General features: G+C 38.5%; 1 protein-coding gene across 7 annotated transcripts in view; it reads left to right on the plus strand.

Moving 5' to 3' along the window:
• MAP2K5 (mitogen-activated protein kinase kinase 5) overlaps positions 1–17,611 on the plus strand; it is a 261,654-nt gene that overhangs the window by 84,556 nt on the left and 159,487 nt on the right. For all 7 annotated transcript variants that reach the window (XM_050796342.1, XM_050796344.1, XM_050796343.1 and 4 more), the window contains exons 9-11: positions 4–43; positions 14,560–14,628; positions 14,718–14,799. In XM_050796342.1, coding sequence (XP_050652299.1) covers positions 4–43; positions 14,560–14,628; positions 14,718–14,799 — 191 coding nt within the window. The remainder of the gene's footprint in view (positions 1–3; positions 44–14,559; positions 14,629–14,717; positions 14,800–17,611) is intronic.

Consider the following 17,611-nt stretch of genomic DNA (forward strand, 5'->3'; position numbering starts at 1 on the left):
TAGAGCATATCATGTCCCCAGTGGGAAAATATTAGCTGTAAAGGTAAGTACTGGATACATTTTATGAAATTCTTGATGTTCGCCCCTTTCCTTTCCTCTGTTAGCTTGAGTCACAGATACTGTCAAAGAGGAGATGAAATGGTTTAAAGTTTAGATGGTGGGTAGGGGAAGCTGTGGCCCTCTGGTGACATTCAGGCACCTGAAGATCTTTTAAGTATGCCTTAAAATAGTCAGTTGTAAACTTCGTGTATTGTGATTCTTCTTGCCAAGAAGAGAAGACTTCTTTCTGTGTCCCCTGCTAAGTGGCATCACCATCTTCCTTGTCATGCAGCTCAAAACCTTACTAGTAATGTATTCCTTTTCCTTCTTTAAATATGCCACATCCTGTGAATTGCCGTATCCTGTTAGAATTTTTCCCTGAAATATATCCATTTGCTACTTTCTTTCTATTCCCATCCTCATTGGTCTTGGATCGGGCTCACATTACCTCCTACCTGGACTTTTGAAATAACTTCCTCACTGTACTTTCGGTCTTTTCTTTTCCTATGCACCTTTTACTCTGCCATAGATTTGAGAAGTTAAATCACAGATCTGACCGTGTCTTGCTAACTGCCTTCCTCAATCATGTACAACATAAAGCCTAAGATGTCTGCTTTGCTTCTGATTCCTTCAGCATACTGAAATACCCAAGCACCACACCTGCCAATAGAGTTAGGCTACACACAACTCAGGGGCGTTCCAAGCAGTTACCTAGGATGCTCCTCACTTGTTCCCATGCAGTTCGTAATTCACACTTCATCTCTGCCAAACTTCAGCATCCCAGTCCTGCCATGTCACTTTGGATTTAATCTCTGCCACTGCTGATGCTTGATCTTCCCATTATTTTAAATCTCAGATTTCCTTAATGGACTCTGTCTTGAATTGCACTTATGAATGAAGCCTTTGCTAATGAAGTCCTAACCCTACAGAACCCCATTTCCAATTCTGGGCCGTTAGCTAACAAACTGGTCAGGCCTGCCTTGCCCCCGGCCTTCCCCACAAATTGTTCAGGCCCTCTACATATTGGCACCCACCTACCTTTATAAACATGCCCTCTGCTTTACCAATCTGTTACTTCCTGTCATGCCTTTTATCTCCAGTCTACAGGCCTTTAGTAATTAAAGTTTTTATTTTTTGTGTATTATGCTAGATTTTTAAATTTTTTATTTATTGTTTTATTTTTGATTGAGACAGGGTCTTGCTCTGTCATCCAGGGTGGAGTGCAGTGGCGTGATCTAGGCTCATTACAGCCTCCACCTCCCACATGCAAGAGATCCTCCTACCTCAGTCCCTTGAGTAGTTGGACCACAGGTGTGCATCACCATGCCTGGCTAATTTTCTTTATATTTTGTAGAGACGGGATCTCACTATGTTTCCCAGGCTGGCCGCGAACTCCTGGGCTTAAGTGATCCTCCTGTCTCAGCCTCCCGAAGTCCTGGGATTATAGGCATGAGCCACCACACCCAGCTATGCTAGATGTTTTATAACTATTATATTTAATCCTTAAAATTACATAGTAAGCCTGTCTATTTTAGATTAGGAGACTGAAACTCAGAAAGCTGAATTGTCAAAGATCACAGAGTTGGAAGGGATAAGGCCAGGTTGTAAAATGTTCATCTGCCTTCAAAGCCCATCTCTGTTACACCATGCAACTTTTATACAACTTACTAACATTGCTCATCCCTCTGATTTCCATCTATCTTTTCATGGTTTGTCTCCAAGACGCCTTTTTAGCTATCCACAGTGAGAAATTGGTCTCTTTCTCTAACAGTTGCATAGCATATATTTCTGCATCTTTTTTCTCATCTAGGAAACTAAGAATCAGAGCAATTACATTAGAATTGCTTATACCTTTTAGTAAGTTGAAACCGAAACTAAGACTCAGAGCCTCTGACTGCTGATGAAATCGAGAGTTCTTCTTCCATGTCACATCTAGTACAGCACCTAGAATGTGTTATGTGGCATTATCAAGTTTAGTTTTAATAAGTTAAATAACTTGTGAGGGGGTACAACAGAGCTTCCTTTGAGATATTTTCTTTGACAATTCAGCCATATAGGTCCATAGAATTGTAGAACTGGAAGAGACCTTGGAGATCACGGGTTACAGCCCCCACATTTTACAGAGGCGCTCAGCTCACTGAATGCAGTTCTGTCATACTACCTCGGTGCTCACTGAACGCGGCCCTGTCGTACCACCTCGGCGCTCACTGAGTGTGGCTCGGTCGTACCACCTTGGTGCTCACTGAGTGTGTAGCTCTGTTGTGTGCCTTGGCATTGGATTAACTTTTCTGTACCTCCTGAGCTCCCTTTTCACTAAGAGAATACTTTCACTAAAACTTGAGTACTATTTTCCCATCCATTGAGTTACTTTTTTGTTCCTTTTTTGTCAGAAGTCTTAGATTGTTGCTGATGACATATTTAAAGATAGTCAACTCTAGGTTATTTACTCCAGGAGAGGGGAACAGTGTTATAAATCATCCAGAAATCTATCATTATTTGGCCTTGCCAAGTACATTATACATTTTTCATAATTTCATACATTTTGAATTATGTTTATATAGACTAATATTAAAATTATTATGCATTAGTTGGGTGTGGCAAGGGGCCAACAGCTTTTTCTGAAAGGATTAAAAGCAATTTTAAAGAAAGGACATATTTACAGAATAGCTGTTAGGAAAGTAGAGACTGTCAGTAAATGAAAATAGTTGAGATTGACAAATGTACTGTTCACTAGACCTGACCATTAAACTGGACTTTACGACAAGAACTGTACTATATTCACGTTGTATCTCTAGATTCTATAAAATATAGTAGATACTCACACTGAGTTGAATGAATGGATGATTTAAGAGCAGATAGGATTATCGTGATTAAACGCTTGTGTAGCCCTGAGCTTGTTGGTCGTTTAGGCGAAAACCACGTAACTTATATAATAAGTCATAATCTAAGAAAAATTTACCGTTTCTTCAAAACAGGCAGAATTTTTAATTCTTAGAAGTGTGTTATTTTGTTTCCAAATATTTGGAGATGTTCCATCTTTCTATTACTGATTTCTAATTTAATTCCATTGTGGTTACAGAGCACCCTTCCTATGACTTGAATTATTTTAAATTTGTTGAGACTTATGGCTCAGAATATGATCTATTTTGGTAAACAGTCCTTGTAAACATGAAAAGAATGTATAACCTGCTTGTGCCTGTAATCCCAGCATTTTGGGAGGCTGAGGTAGGTAGATGACTTGAACTCAGGAATATGAGACCAGCCTGGGCAACATGGCAAAACCCCATCTCTACAAAAAACAAAAAATAAAAAATAAATTAGCTGGGCATGGTGGTGTGTGCCTGTAGTCCCAGCTACTTAGGAGGCTAAGGTGGGAGGATCGCTGAGCCAAGGAAGTTGAGACTGCAGTGAGCCATGATTGCACCACTGCATTCTAGTCTGGGTGACAGAGTAAGACCTCATCTCAAAAAAAAAAAAAAAAAGAATGTATCATCCACTGTGTAGGGTATTGTATAATGTCAATTAGATCAAGTTAACTGATAGTGTTATTCAACTCTTCTATATCTTTGCTGATTTTTATCTAGTTGTTCTATCAGTTATTGAAAGAGGGGTGTTGAAATACTCAACAATAATTATGGCCTACAGTTCTGTTATTTTTTACTTAATGTTTTTGAAGATATATTCTTAGGTTCATTTATGGTTGTTAGGTCCTCATGATGAATTGGCCTCACTGACATTATGAAGTAACTTTTGTCCATGATCATATTTGCTCTGAAATTTATAGTCTGATATTAAATTATAGGCTTTATTTTGACTAGTGTTAGCATGATATTTTTTTTACTTATAACCTATTGTGTCATTATTTTTGAAACGTATTTCATGTAGGCAGCATATAGTTGGGTCTTATTTTTTAATCCAGTTGGATGATCTCTGCTTTTTAAGTGAGTGGATTGCGACTATTTACATTTCATATGATTATTGATATGGTTGGATTCAAATCTGTCACTTTGCTCTTTGTTTTCTATTTGTTCTGCCTGTATGCCCCCCCTTTTAAGTGATGGCTTTAGAATTCATAACATAGTCTCCCTATGTAAATAGTATTGTACCACTTTATAGTCTAGAAATCTTACAATGGTGTATTTTCATTTCCCTCATTCCAGGCTTTGTTTTATTGTCATGCATTTTACATCATCATATGCTGTAAACCCCAAAATACATTGTCACTACTTTTGCTTTAGATATTTATCTTTTAAAGACATTTAAAAAGTAAGAAAAATAGTATTTTATTTTTATTCATGTATTTACCAATTCCAGTGCTCTTCATTCGTTTGTGTGGTTCAGATTTCCATGTATATTATTTTCCTTCTGTCTGAATGACTTCTTCCTTTATATTTCATATAGTGTAGGTCTTTTGGTATTCTTTCAGCTTTTGTATGTCTAAAAATCTATATTTCACTTTCATTTTTGGAAGGTATTTTAATTTTTGCTGGATGTAGAATTCTAGGTTGACTGTTGTTTTCTTTCAGTTTTTTAAAGATTTCGTTTCACTGTTTTCTTTCTTTCCAGTGAGGAGTTTACTGTCATTTTAAATCTTTGTTTTTCTGTACATTAGAATTGGCTTCATTTCTGGCTGCTTTCAAGATTTTTTCTTTATCACTGGTGTTAAGCTGGTGTTTACATCTTTAATGTCTCTGCTTAACATGTTCAAAACAACTTCTGCTTTCTTTTTTTTTTATTTTTATAAATAAAGATGGGGTTTTGCCACGTTGCCCAGGCTTGTCTCGAATTCATGGGCTCAAGCAATCCACCGGCCTCCACCTGTCAAAGTGCTGGGATTACAGGTGTGAGCCAGGGCACCTGGCCTCCTCTGCTTTCTTATCTACTTATTCCATCATATGTGTCATATCTGGATCAGTTTTGACTGATTCCTTTTCTCCTCACTTTGGGTTGTGTTTTTTGCTTTTTTTTTTTCATACCTTATAATTTTTTTTAAGTGAAAGTTTATTAAGAAAGTAAAGGCATAAAAGAATGGGCTACCCTGCTTAGGCAGAGCAGTCATGCCTTATAATTTTTTTATTGGATACCAGACATGTGGCATGGGTGCTGGATATTTTTGCTCTGCTTTAAATATTTTTGAACTTTATTCTGAGATTGTGATGGTTAATATTGAGTGTTAACTTGATTGGATTGAAGGATGCAAAGTATTGTTTCTGGGTGTGTCTGTGAAGGTGTTAACATTCACAGAGATTAACATTTGAGTTAATGTTAACATAAGAGATTAACATGGAGTCAGTGGGCTGGGAGAGGCAGACCTACCTACAATCTGGGCGGGCACCATCTAATCAGCTGCCAGTGTGGCTAGGATAAAAGCAGGCAGAAGTTGGAAGGACTTGACTTGCTGAGTCTTCCTGCCTTCATCTTTTTCCATGCTGGATACTTCCTGCCCTCAAACATCAGACTCCCAAGTTCTTCAGCTTTTGCACTCTTGGACCCACACCAGTGATTTGCCAGGGGCTCTCAGGCCTTCAGCCATAGACTGAAGTTGGCTTCCCTACTTTTGAGGTTTTGAGACTGGGACTGGCTTCCTTGCTCCTCAGCTTGCAGATGGCCTATTATGGGACTTTACCTTGTGATCCTGTGAGTCAATACTCCTTAATAAATTCCCCTTCATATATACATCTATCCTATTAGTTCTGTCCCTCTAGAGAACCCTGACTAATACAGAGATGGTATTTAGTGACTTTTAAATAATTTTATTCTTTCAAGGCTTGCTTTTAAGTTTTATTAGACAGTACCAGCCCAGTGGTTAGTCTAGAGCTAATTTTCCCGGTGCAACTGAGGTAGTACTCTTCTGAGTACTCTACCCAGTGCCTTGGGAATTGCAAGGTTTTCCACACTGACTGTTGGGAACACAAACTTTTCTTGCTCAGTATTAATCTGAAGATTGTTTCTTCTGAGCCTTTCTGGTGGTTCTCTCCCTGGCCTCAGGTGATCTCCTGACATCAATGTACAGATCATTCATTACTCAGCTGAAGACTCCAGGACCCGCTCGGCAGATCTCTGGAGCGCTCTCCCTCAGGTCCTCTGCCAGCTCTCTGCCCTCTGCTTCTCTAGCTTCCTTGGCCTCCTCAGACTCTCAGTTTTGTCTTCTCACCTTAGGGAGATGGCTTATCTCTGCCTGGGTTCCCCTCCCTGCACTGGGGCCTGGAAACTCTCTGGTCAGCAAGCTGAGCAATCATAGGGTTCATCTCATTTGTTTTCATCTTTCAGGGATCACTGCCCCATTCTGGCTAATGTCCAATGTCTGGAAGCCTGTTGATTTGTGTGTGTGTGTGTGTGTATGTGTGTGTGTGTGTTTTAGTACCTCTTCCTTTCTTTTTTTTTAATTTAGCTTTTAAGTTCTGGAGTACATGTGCAGGTTTGTTATAAAAGTATACTTGTGCCATGGGGGTTTGTTGTACAGATTATTTTGTCACCCAGGTATTAAGCCTAGTACCTATTAGTTATTCTTCCTGATCCTCTCCCTGCCTCACCCTCCACCCTCTGATAGGCCACAGTGTGTGGTGTTTCCCCCTATGTGTCCATGTGTTCTCATAATTTAGCTCCCACTTATAAGTGAGAACATGCAGTATTTGGTGTCCTGTTCTTGTGTTAGTTTACTAAAGATAATGACCTCCAGCTCCATCGATGTTCCTGCAGAGGATATTATCTCATTGTTTTTTATGACTGCATAGTATTCCATGGTGTGTATGTACCACATTTTCTTTATCCAGTCTATCAGTGATGGGCATTTAGGTTGATTCCATGTCTTTGCTATTGTGAATAGTGCTGCAATGACCATTTGCATGCATGTGTCTTTATAATAGAATGCTTTATATTCCTTTGGGTATATACCCAGTAATGGGATTGCTGGGTCAAATGGTATTTCTGTTTTTAGGTCTTTGAGGAATCAATGCACTGTCTTCCACAATGGTTGAACTAATTTACACTCCCTCCAACAGTGTAGAAGCATTCCTTTTTCTCCACAACCTTGCCAGCATCTGTTATTTTTTGACTTTTTAGTAATAGCCATTCTGACTGATATGAGATGGTATCTTATTGTGGTTTTGATTTGCATCTCTCAAATAATCAGTGATGTTGAGCATTTTTCCATATGATTGTTGGCCTCATGTATGTCTTCTTTTGAAAAGTGTCTGTTCATGCCTTTTGCCCACTTTTTAATGGGGTTGTTTTTTTCTTACAAATTTCTATAGACCCCTTCCTTATACCCCTTTATTACAAAAAATTAACTCAAAATGAATTAAAAACTTAAATGTAAAACCCAAAGTACAAAAACGCTGGAAGACAACCTAGGAAATACCATTCCGGACATAGGAATGGGATAAAGATTTCATGATGAAGACACCAAAAGCAATTGCAACAAAGGCAAAAATCGACAAATGGGATCTGATTAAACTAAAGAGCTGCACAGCAAAGGAAATTATAAACAGGGTGAACAGACAGCCTACAGAATGGGAGAAAATTTTTGGAAACTATGCGTCTGACAAAGATCTAATATCCCTTTCCTTTCCTTACACCACTCTAATCCAGATGCTTGGCTTTTTTCTTGTCAGACATGTATACCAGATTTTGAATTGTTCTCAGTAAATAGAAGCTACCATTTATTGATGATTTATGCAATGCTAAGCATTTTGCATGCATTTTTAAAATTAATACTCACAACAACCTTTTGTAACTCTTATTGATTCCCATTTCACAAAAGCTGAGGCACAGAGAAGTTAAATAACTTGCCCAAGGTCCCACAACTGATAAGTAGTAGAGCCAGGATTTAAACCTGGGTAGTCTTGTCCTAAGTGCCTGTGACCCCCTGCCGGTGCTGCTCACTGCTCTCTGATTTGCCTTGCCAAGGATCATCCTGGTCACATTTCTTTCCCTCTCAAAAGTCTTCAGAGGCTTCACGTCACTTCCCAGATAAACTAAAGACTTTAGAGGATGGAATTCAAGATCCTCCACTATATGTCATCAGTCAGCTTTTATAGCATTATCTTACATGTTTCAATCCTGTGTGTCTTTTAGGTTGAACTCATTGCCTTATCTGAACTCAGGTACTTTCTCACTTCAACACTTTGATTCACGTATTCCTCTCTAATTAGAATGCTTTCACCCGTATCTCCACTTATCAAAATCTTTAACACCCTTCAAGGATCAGCTGAAAAGCCTGCTCTTCCATTGAACTTTTCTGGATAAGCCCTGTCACATATGGTCTATTTCTCACTCACTCATTTTCTTCTTTGAACCTTTCTAGAATTCCCTGTATATGCCTTTTAAGGGTGTTATCACCAACTGCCTTGTATTTTGCTGTTAGTATACCTATACATTTCCCCTATTATATTGAAATCTTTTTGTAAGTGGGAAACAAATCTTATTTATCTTCTTGCCTTACTCCGTGATTCCTGCAGATCCTTGCGTACAAGGTATAGTACAAAGTATTACACATAACGAGTAAGTGTTCAACACATAATTTGTTGAATGACTGAATGAATAAATTTTTGTTCTTCTGTTTGTTCTTTAGTTCATTCATCTTTTAAAGTAATGTCTTAAAAGCAGGTTCAGCTCACGTACAAAATATCTCATAGCATTCTTTATATGGACCATTGCTCTCACCCAGAATATTTTGTAGCTTTTTTTTATATTAAAGGGTGAAATGGAAGGTTAAGAGTTAGAAGCGTATTTGATCTTTTCCTGACCCTCTCCTGACTTTTGTGTGACTTCAAGCATGTCACTTGAACCTCCCAGTGACCTCAGCTGTGAAACGGGGCTGCTGGTGTCACAGAGGGATTGCGAAGAGCAGCACATCACAGTCCTTGTCCAAACAGAATCATCTGCAGGGTCTGACGCCTGCATGGAATGATGAGGGAAATTTAATTTTCCAAGTAGGGTAGTCAGTTTGACCCACACTTTGAATGTCTGTGGGCACAATTAGATGAGTCCTTGAAAATCTGTTACTTTTCCTACTCAAAATGTTTCTCATGTTATGCTTGTAAATGTTCTTATTTTTTAGACAAAAAAGTATATTGTAAATGTTTCCCTTTTTAGACTTCTGAGGTAGGAATATATCACAAGATATTTTTAAAAGAAGTTGAATTTTGGAAATAATAATGTACCATGAATTTCTATTTTACACTATTGAATTTAGAAAATGTTCTGCCTCAAAGAGAACATTTTGAAAATGATGCTAATCACATTTTAAAGGTAACTATTTCATAATGACCATATGTAATTCATGAAATGTGTTTTTACCTTTTTGTGTGTTTGTTTGGTGTAGCTGGTCAAGACAATTGCAGATAAGTAGAGCAGAAAACAAAAATACTGTTAGCCATCTTGTAAACAGAACCTTTTTATACCATTAATGTATTCTATAAAATCTTTCAAGTAGTAATGCTTGGAGGATTTAATATATTTCCCAGTATTGTTTGTTTTGTAAGTGGGAAAAATCCATCTAACAAGAAATTTCTTAGCATTGTATATTGCATGTGCTGATTATCATTCTTTGACTGCTTTGGGTTTCTGCTGCTTTTAAACTAGCATTTAAATGGACCATTTGATTAATCATTTGTATACTGGCTATAATCCTCCCAAATTTCCTTTCTGAGTTGTACATACTGTAAAAGACAATTATGTTGCCACAGATTAAATAAGTGAATTAAAACAGAATAGCAGCTTAATTTGACCTGTGATTTTGCTCTCTTTCCCTTTAGTGAAGTGTGTGCCACTCCAGCAAATAAATGAAGTCATCCATGACAGCTTGTGATGAATTGCCGTATTTATACTGTATATTTTAATAGCCTCACACTAATTTAAATTGAGCACAGAGTAAATTATAATTCAGTCACTTGACTGCTTATATTTAACTTGACAACTCATCCTTATTTGTCCTGGAGGTGTAGTGGAGAGCAGTGGAAATGCACTAAGGTATTTCAGTTTCTCACTTAACCCTTTCTCCATGGAATGCTTCATATTCAAATTCTCTCCAGTTTGAAACATTTAGCACTTCCTAAGGAGAAAAAAAATAATGAAGACTCAGGAAGTCCCTACTTTTCTTGGACTTCAAAAAGAAAATTAGTCTTTGCCATGCTTTCGCCATTGCCTTCAAATAAGGAATTGGATTTGTTTATTTTTAGCAGTTTTAAAGCTCACTCACAAGAATACCCGGGGGAAGGAGAATTAACCTTCCACCCAGAGTGCCAAGTCTCCCAGAAAATAGAGAGCATTTGAGTAGAGTTATTTTAAGGAGGGTTTTACTTTTCCTCTGAAGTTCTCAGAAATTACTTTATTCGTTTTTTCCATCATTTTCGAATCTCCACTATTCTAGACTAAAGCAAATACCAACAATGATCAAAACAAATTAGAGTACAGCGGATTAGCTCCACAAATACAGTATTCCTTACTACATTTTAGGTCAGTGTGGCATTTTTGTTTATTTGGTGGTGTATGTTTTTCATTTTAAATTCAGTTGTGGAAATCAAGCAATCTATTTCTTCTGTCTAGAAACAGCTTCTTATAAAGAGGATTATAGTTGTAAAGACTTTAGTTAAATCCCACATCACTTACTAGGCACTACTGTGAGTTAGACCCTGTGTGGAGTGCTGAGCGGGGGATAGAAAAATGTACAAGACTCAGCCCTTGCCCTTGAGAGGCTTATAGCCACTCTAATCTTGAGACTTCATTTTTAGGAGATGAGGGATACATGCAGAATGTACATATTGAAGGCCAGAGCTAGACATTAATTTTGATGGAGGGCTTTGAGGTGAGCTTCATGGAGGCAGTGGTGGCATTCAAGCTGGGTCTAAAAGATAGAACAGGATTTTTTTAGTCAGTGCCTGGAGTGGAGAGAGGAAGCACACCCCAAGTAGAGGGAACAGCAGGAGCAAAGGCTGGAAGTAGGGAAAGCACAGGATATATGTGTACACCAGGAAATGTCATCTGATTTCACATGAAGGGTGGGTTTGTGGTGGGAGTAGTGGGAAGAGGAGTTAGAATAAGTTGTCTGTATTATGGAAGAATTCCTTGAATGTCCTGCTAGAGTTTTAACTTTATTGTAGGCGATGGGAACACAATTAAGGTTCTTGATTAAGGGAATGATATATTCACAGACAGTAGTTTGGGGTTAATTCCATGATGTTGGCTAGCAATGTGGAATCATGTCATTTCTAGGTTGGTGGTGGCCTGGAGATGCAATATATCTTAATAGTCATATATCTTAGCACTGAATAAATGACATTTTTGAAACCTTAAATAAATGGTTCTCAAGCTTACTTTGGATTAGGAATTACCTGGGGAGCTTTACAAAATAACAAAGATGTGGGCCCAACCCCAGGGATTCTCATTCTGTTGTTTTGGGGTAAAGCCTGCACCTTGGAATTTTTTTTTTTAAGTGCCCTAGGTATTATGATTTGAGGCCAGGGTTGAGAACCATTGATTTAAGGTCAATAATAACTTCACTCCTTTTAGCAGAGATTTTTAGAGTGAGAGATTCCTGGTACTTGTCATCATAGTAGGAATATTTTATGCCGTAGGATTGAACTAACGCTAGATGAATTAATTTTGTTGGTAAGTTTTACACAAGAACAAAAATGTAAGTGAATATTGTTGGCAAATGACTATTGATCAGGAGAAGTGTTTAAATGTTTCTTGGCAGTTTTGTATTACACTTACAGTCTAGTTTCCTGAGAGCTTTTATAAATAACCCCAAAGCAAACTTTTTTTATTTTTATTTTTTGAGGCAGAGGCTTGCTGTGTCGCCCAGGCTGGTGTGCAGTGGCATGATCTCGGCTCACTGCAAGCTCCGCCTCCTGGGTTCATGCCATTCTTCTGCCTCAGCCTCCCAAGTAGCTGGGACTACAGGCGCCCGCCACCATGCCGTGACTAATTTTTTTGTATTTTTAGTAGAGACAGGGTACACCGTGTTAGCCAGGATGGTCTCGATCTCCTGACCTCATGATCCTCCCACCTCAGCCTTCCAAAGTGCTGGGATTACAGGAGTGAGCCACCACGCCCAGCCGCAAACTCTGGATAGAAACCACCTTTGCCTTTCTTCCCCCCACCTTCCCCTACCCCAAATCAATACCTGGCCAATGTCAGGACTATAAAATGTACTTTAGAATTGTCCTTTTCTTTCCTTGCTCTATCAGCAGTTTACAATGCATCATTTGTGGTTTTTTTCTTCAGTATGATTATATATATGTTCTTCAGTTGTAATACAAAATGTAATTCAAAGTCGAATGGTATATAACTACACTATCATAGTAATTCTGAATGTTAAGTTTTTGTCTAGAAATGTCTAGAGTCTGCCACAAATCATAAAAATTGTTTTCCACCTGTTTTATTCTCCTCACTGCCTTTTTAAAGTAAAAACAAGCTGAGCATGGTGGCTCACGCTTGTAATCCCAGCACTTTGGGAGGCTGAGGCAGGTGGATCACCCGAGGTCAGGAGTTCAAGACCAGCCTGGCCAACATGGTGAAACCCTGTCTGCACTAAAAATACAAAAATCAGCCAAGTGTGGTGACAAGTGCCTGTAATCCCAGCTACTCGGGAGGCTGAGGCAGGAGAATGGCTTGAACCCAGGAGGTGGAGGTTGCAGTGAGCCAAGATCGTGCCACTACACTCCAGCCTGGGCAACAGAGCAGGATTCCGTCTCTAAATAAATAAATAAAACAATTACTCTTGAATTATTTTCACTGACATGCTGAGTAGAATTTGAGCAGTATGGTCTTCTTTCTTTAAAAAATATGTGTTTGAAATAAACTAGAATTTATTCTAGATAAGTTTATAAATGTTTTACATTTATGGGTTATAAATCACTATGGGTAATATCACTCAGTGATTGATATTTTAAATAAACCATAAAGTACTGAAAAGCCCATGAGACTGAGTCCAGAGGAGGGGGTCCTACCATTCCCAGGCTCTGTGGCTCCTGGGAAGGAAACCTGGTTTCCTCCTCACTCAAAAGAAGGGAGTTAATGAAATAAGATTTCTTTAAGCTTTAACTTTCTATAACAGTATCAGCAAAGAACATTACCTGACTGGGGGGTGGGGGGGGGGAAAGATGATATATTTTAAAAACTCCTTATTTCTCTCATAACTAAAAACCCCACTTAAAATGTCATTTTTGGCTGGGCATGGTGGCTTACGCTTGTAATCCCAGCATTTTGGGAGGCTGAGGTGAGCGGATCATTGAGGTCAGGAATTCAAGACCAGCCTGGCCAACATGGTGAAACCCCGTCTCTACTAAAAATACAAAAATTAGCCGGGTGTGGTGGCAGGCGCCTGTAATCCCAGCTACTCGGGAGGCTGAGGCAGGAGAATCACTTGAGCCCAGGAGACAGGTTGCTTGAACCCAGGAGACAGAGGTTTCAGTGAGCAGAGACCGTGGCACCACATTCCAGCCTGGGTAACAGAACAAGACTCTGTCTCAAGAAAAAAAAAGTCATTTTTTGGCCAGGTGTGGTGGCTCACGCCAGTGCTTTGGGAGGCTCAGGTGGGCAGATTACTTGAGCTCAGGAGTTCGAGACCAGCCTGAGCAACATAATGAAACCCCTATCTCTACCAAAAATGCAAAAAATTAGCTGGGCATGGTGGCACGCCTGTGGTTCCAGCTACTCGGTGGCTGAGGTTGGAAGGTTTGTTTAAGCCTGGGAGGCAGAGGTTGTAGTGAACCAAGATTGCCCCACTGCACTCCAGCCTGAGTGACAGCATGAGACTGTGTCTCTAAATAAATAAAATGTCATTTTTATTCATCATCCTCTCTGCTTATTGCCTAGTGTCTGATCACAAATCACAATATAGTTCTTTTTTTTAAAAGACAGGATTTCGCTCTGTCACCCAGGTGAGAGTGCAGTGGTACAATCATGGCTCACTTCAGCCTCAAATTCCTGGGCTCAAGTGATCCTCCCACCTCAGCCTCCCAAGTAGGTTGGGACCACCTGATCACACTATACCCAGGTAATTTTTTTTTTTTTTCTGTAGAGATGGGATCTTGCTATGGTGCTTAGGCTGGCCATATACCCCTGGCCTTCAGGTACCTTGCCACCTCAACCTCCCTCTCAAAGTGCTGGGATTACAGGCGTGTGCCACTGCACGCGGCCAAGACAATTCTTTTATATTGGTTTGAGGGTCATTCCTATGTTCCTCTTTTGAAAATAGCCAGCGTGGCCAAAATAGAGTGCATAAATTAAGAGTGTTATAACTTAACTGACTTTTAAAGCCATTACTGTTGACCTTTGAGACCTGGCTTTTTTCTTTGGTCCCATCAATCACTTCTGTACCACCTCCCCCAGTTCAGAAGGACAAAAGGTTAGACAGATGCAGATACAGTTTGTATTACTGGGAATTATAGTGGTAAGAAGAAGGAAGTGGGGAAGAATAAAGGAACTACCATTTTTTTTAGTTCTTATATTTCATAGTGATTATAGCTAATATAATTAGAAGGTGAATAAATATTAATACCTTTCTATATTTAGGTCATACTACTAGATATTACACTGGAACTTCAGAAGCAAATTATGTCTGAATTGGAAATTCTTTATAAGGTATTTTTTTTCATAATTTTTATTTGTAAAGCATGCCTATGTTATTGACTTGCAGGTTTATAACTACTTTTGTCTTATTTTTGTTACAGTGTGATTCATCATATATCATTGGATTTTATGGAGCATTTTTTGTAGAAAATAGGATTTCAATATGTACAGAATTCATGGATGGTGAGTTTTCCCTTTTATAATACTTTTTAAATGATTTTTAGAGTATATAGTGCTTTACAACCTGGTTTTGATATAGATATCAAGTAGAATTAAAAATAATTAAAATATGCTAATAATTACCTCATTTATACTGTAAGATTATTTCAGTGTTAAGTGTTCCTGGGGTTAAATATTTTTAGCTGAACTATAATTTCAAGAATTGAACTTCACTTTTATTGAAAATTTAAATAGAACAGATTAAATGCTAGTCTAATCGGTGGTTTGATATTTGATTCTTTTGCACAATCTGTCTTTACTTGCAAAACAGACGTTCTGTTCTTTTAATGTTTCAATAGCCAAAACAGATTTTCTTTTAAAGAAATCTATTAACCCAATGTCCTGTGTCTTTCAGAAAGAAATCGGTTCTTAATTGCAGGATAAGAAATTGTTTTTCAACACAGCTGTTTAGCCAAGATGTGTTTAATTTTCTTTGGACTTTAGCCCTTTCCTTCCCTCTCTATTTTTTTATTCATTTCTATTTTGATAGTTCTTTCTTGACCTGAATATTATGGCAAAATACAGATTTCTGGGGACATATCAGTGAAATGATGTAATCATTATTATTGTTTACCAATTTTAAATCTAAGCAGTCTTTAAATTTTACATATTCAGTTTTCCATAATCTAGTCCATTAAAACACAACTTTAGAATATATAGTTAGTTCCTTGTGGAGATTCTCAGTACATTACTAAAGCAATTAGTTTGTGCCCTGCAAAACTTTAATGAGCCAACGTTGATACCTTGATACTACAATAAGGTGTATAACGTGTTCTAAATTACTTATAGTAGAATGTCAAGAATTAAACATCTTACAGCCATATAGGTAGTATGATAACTGTGGAGACTGACTAGAAAAAGTGGATTCATTGAGCCAATACATTTTACTGTGTTGTAACTTTTATCATTCTTTCTTTGAAGTCTTCAGTTTTTCAGTTCTACTCAAACATTTTTGTTGAGACCAGGCATGGTAGTTCACACATGTAATCCCAGCACTTTGGGAGACTAAGGTGAGAAGATTGCTTGAGCCCAGGAGTTTGAGACCAGCCTGGGCAATATAGTGAGATCTCATCTTTACAAAAATAATTTTAAAAATATGGCTGGGCGTGGTGGCTCACGCCTGTAATCCCAGCACTTTGGGAGGCCGAGGTGGGTGGATCACTTGAGGTCAGGAGTTCAAGACCAGCCTGACCAACATGGCGAAAACCCGTCTCTACTGAAAATACAAAAATTAGCCAGGCATGATGGTGCATGCCTGAAATCCCAGCTACTTGGGAGGCTGAGACTGTGAATTGCTTGAACCTGGGAGGTGGAGGTTGCAGTGAACCGAGATCACGCCACTGCACTCCGGCCTGAGTGACAAAGTGAGACTCTGTCTCAAAAAAACAAAAAAAAAAAAGAAGAAAAAAAATGGAAATTAGCCAAGCATGGTGGTACATGCCTGTAGTCCCAGGTTACTCTGGGGGCTAAGGTGGGAGGATTTCTTGAGCCCAGGAGATTAAGGCTGTAGTGAGCTGTGATTGTGCCACCACTGCACTCCACTCTAGGCAACAGAGTGAGACCCTGTATCAAAAAACAAATAAATTAAAATTTTTTATTGAACTATAACTCAGATACCATAAAATTCACCTTTTAAAAGTGTACAATTCCATGGTTTTTAATATACTCACAAGGTTGTGCAATCATCACCACTGTGTAATTCCAAAACATTTTTTTACCACCCCCAGAAAGAGACTTCCTACCTATTAGTACTCACTCTCTACTTTCTCTTTCCTCTAGTCCTTGGCAACCACTGATTTATCTTCTGTCTCTATGGATTTACCTATTCTGGACATTCCATATAAATGGAATCTGATAATATATGGCCTTTGTGTCTGGCTTCCTTTATTTAGCATACTGTTTTCAGTGTTCATCCATACTATTACATATATGAGAACCTCATACCTTTTTATTGCTGAATAACATTTCATTGTATGGCTATACTCCATTTTGTTTATTCTTTCATTAGTTGATGGACATTTGGGATAGTTCTACTTTATGCATAATTATGAATAATGCTACTCTATGTATTTGTATACAAGTTTTGTGTGGACATATAGTTTCATTTTTTTTTTTTTTTTTTTTTTTTTGAGACAGAGTCTTGCTCTGTCACCCAGACTAGAGTGCAGTGGCACAATCTCGGCTCTCTGCAACCTCTGCCTCCTAGGTTCAAGCAGTTCTCCTGCCTCAGCCTCCCGAGTAGCTGGGACTACAGGCGCGTGTCACCATGCCTGGCTAAGTTTTTGTATTTTCAGTAGAGGTGGGGTTTCACTGTGTTAGCCAGGATGGTCTCTATCTCCTGACCTCGTGATCTGCCTGCCTTTGCTTCCCAAGGTGCTGGGATTACAGGTGTAAGCCACCGTGCCCAGCCAATGTTTTCAGTTCTTTTAGGTATATACCTAGGAGTGGAGTTGCTAGGTCATATGGTAGCTTTATGTTTAACTTTTTAATGAACTACCAAACTGTTCCAATTGATTTTACACCACTTTGCATTCATACCAGCACTGTATAAGGGTTCCGTTTTCTTCATATTTTTGCCAATACTTGTCATTATGTGTCTTTTTAAAATTGTGGCCTCGTAGTGTGACATGGTATCCCATTTTAGTTTTGATTTAGACTTCTCTAATGATTAATGATGTTGAGCATCTTTTCATGTGCTTATTGGCCATTCATATATCTTCTTTTAAGAAATATGTTTTCATATCCTTTGTCTATTTTTTAAATGAGTTATTGGGCT

This window comes from Macaca thibetana, chromosome 7, assembly GCF_024542745.1.
Source record: "Macaca thibetana thibetana isolate TM-01 chromosome 7, ASM2454274v1, whole genome shotgun sequence".
Lineage (NCBI taxonomy): Eukaryota > Metazoa > Chordata > Mammalia > Primates > Cercopithecidae > Macaca > Macaca thibetana.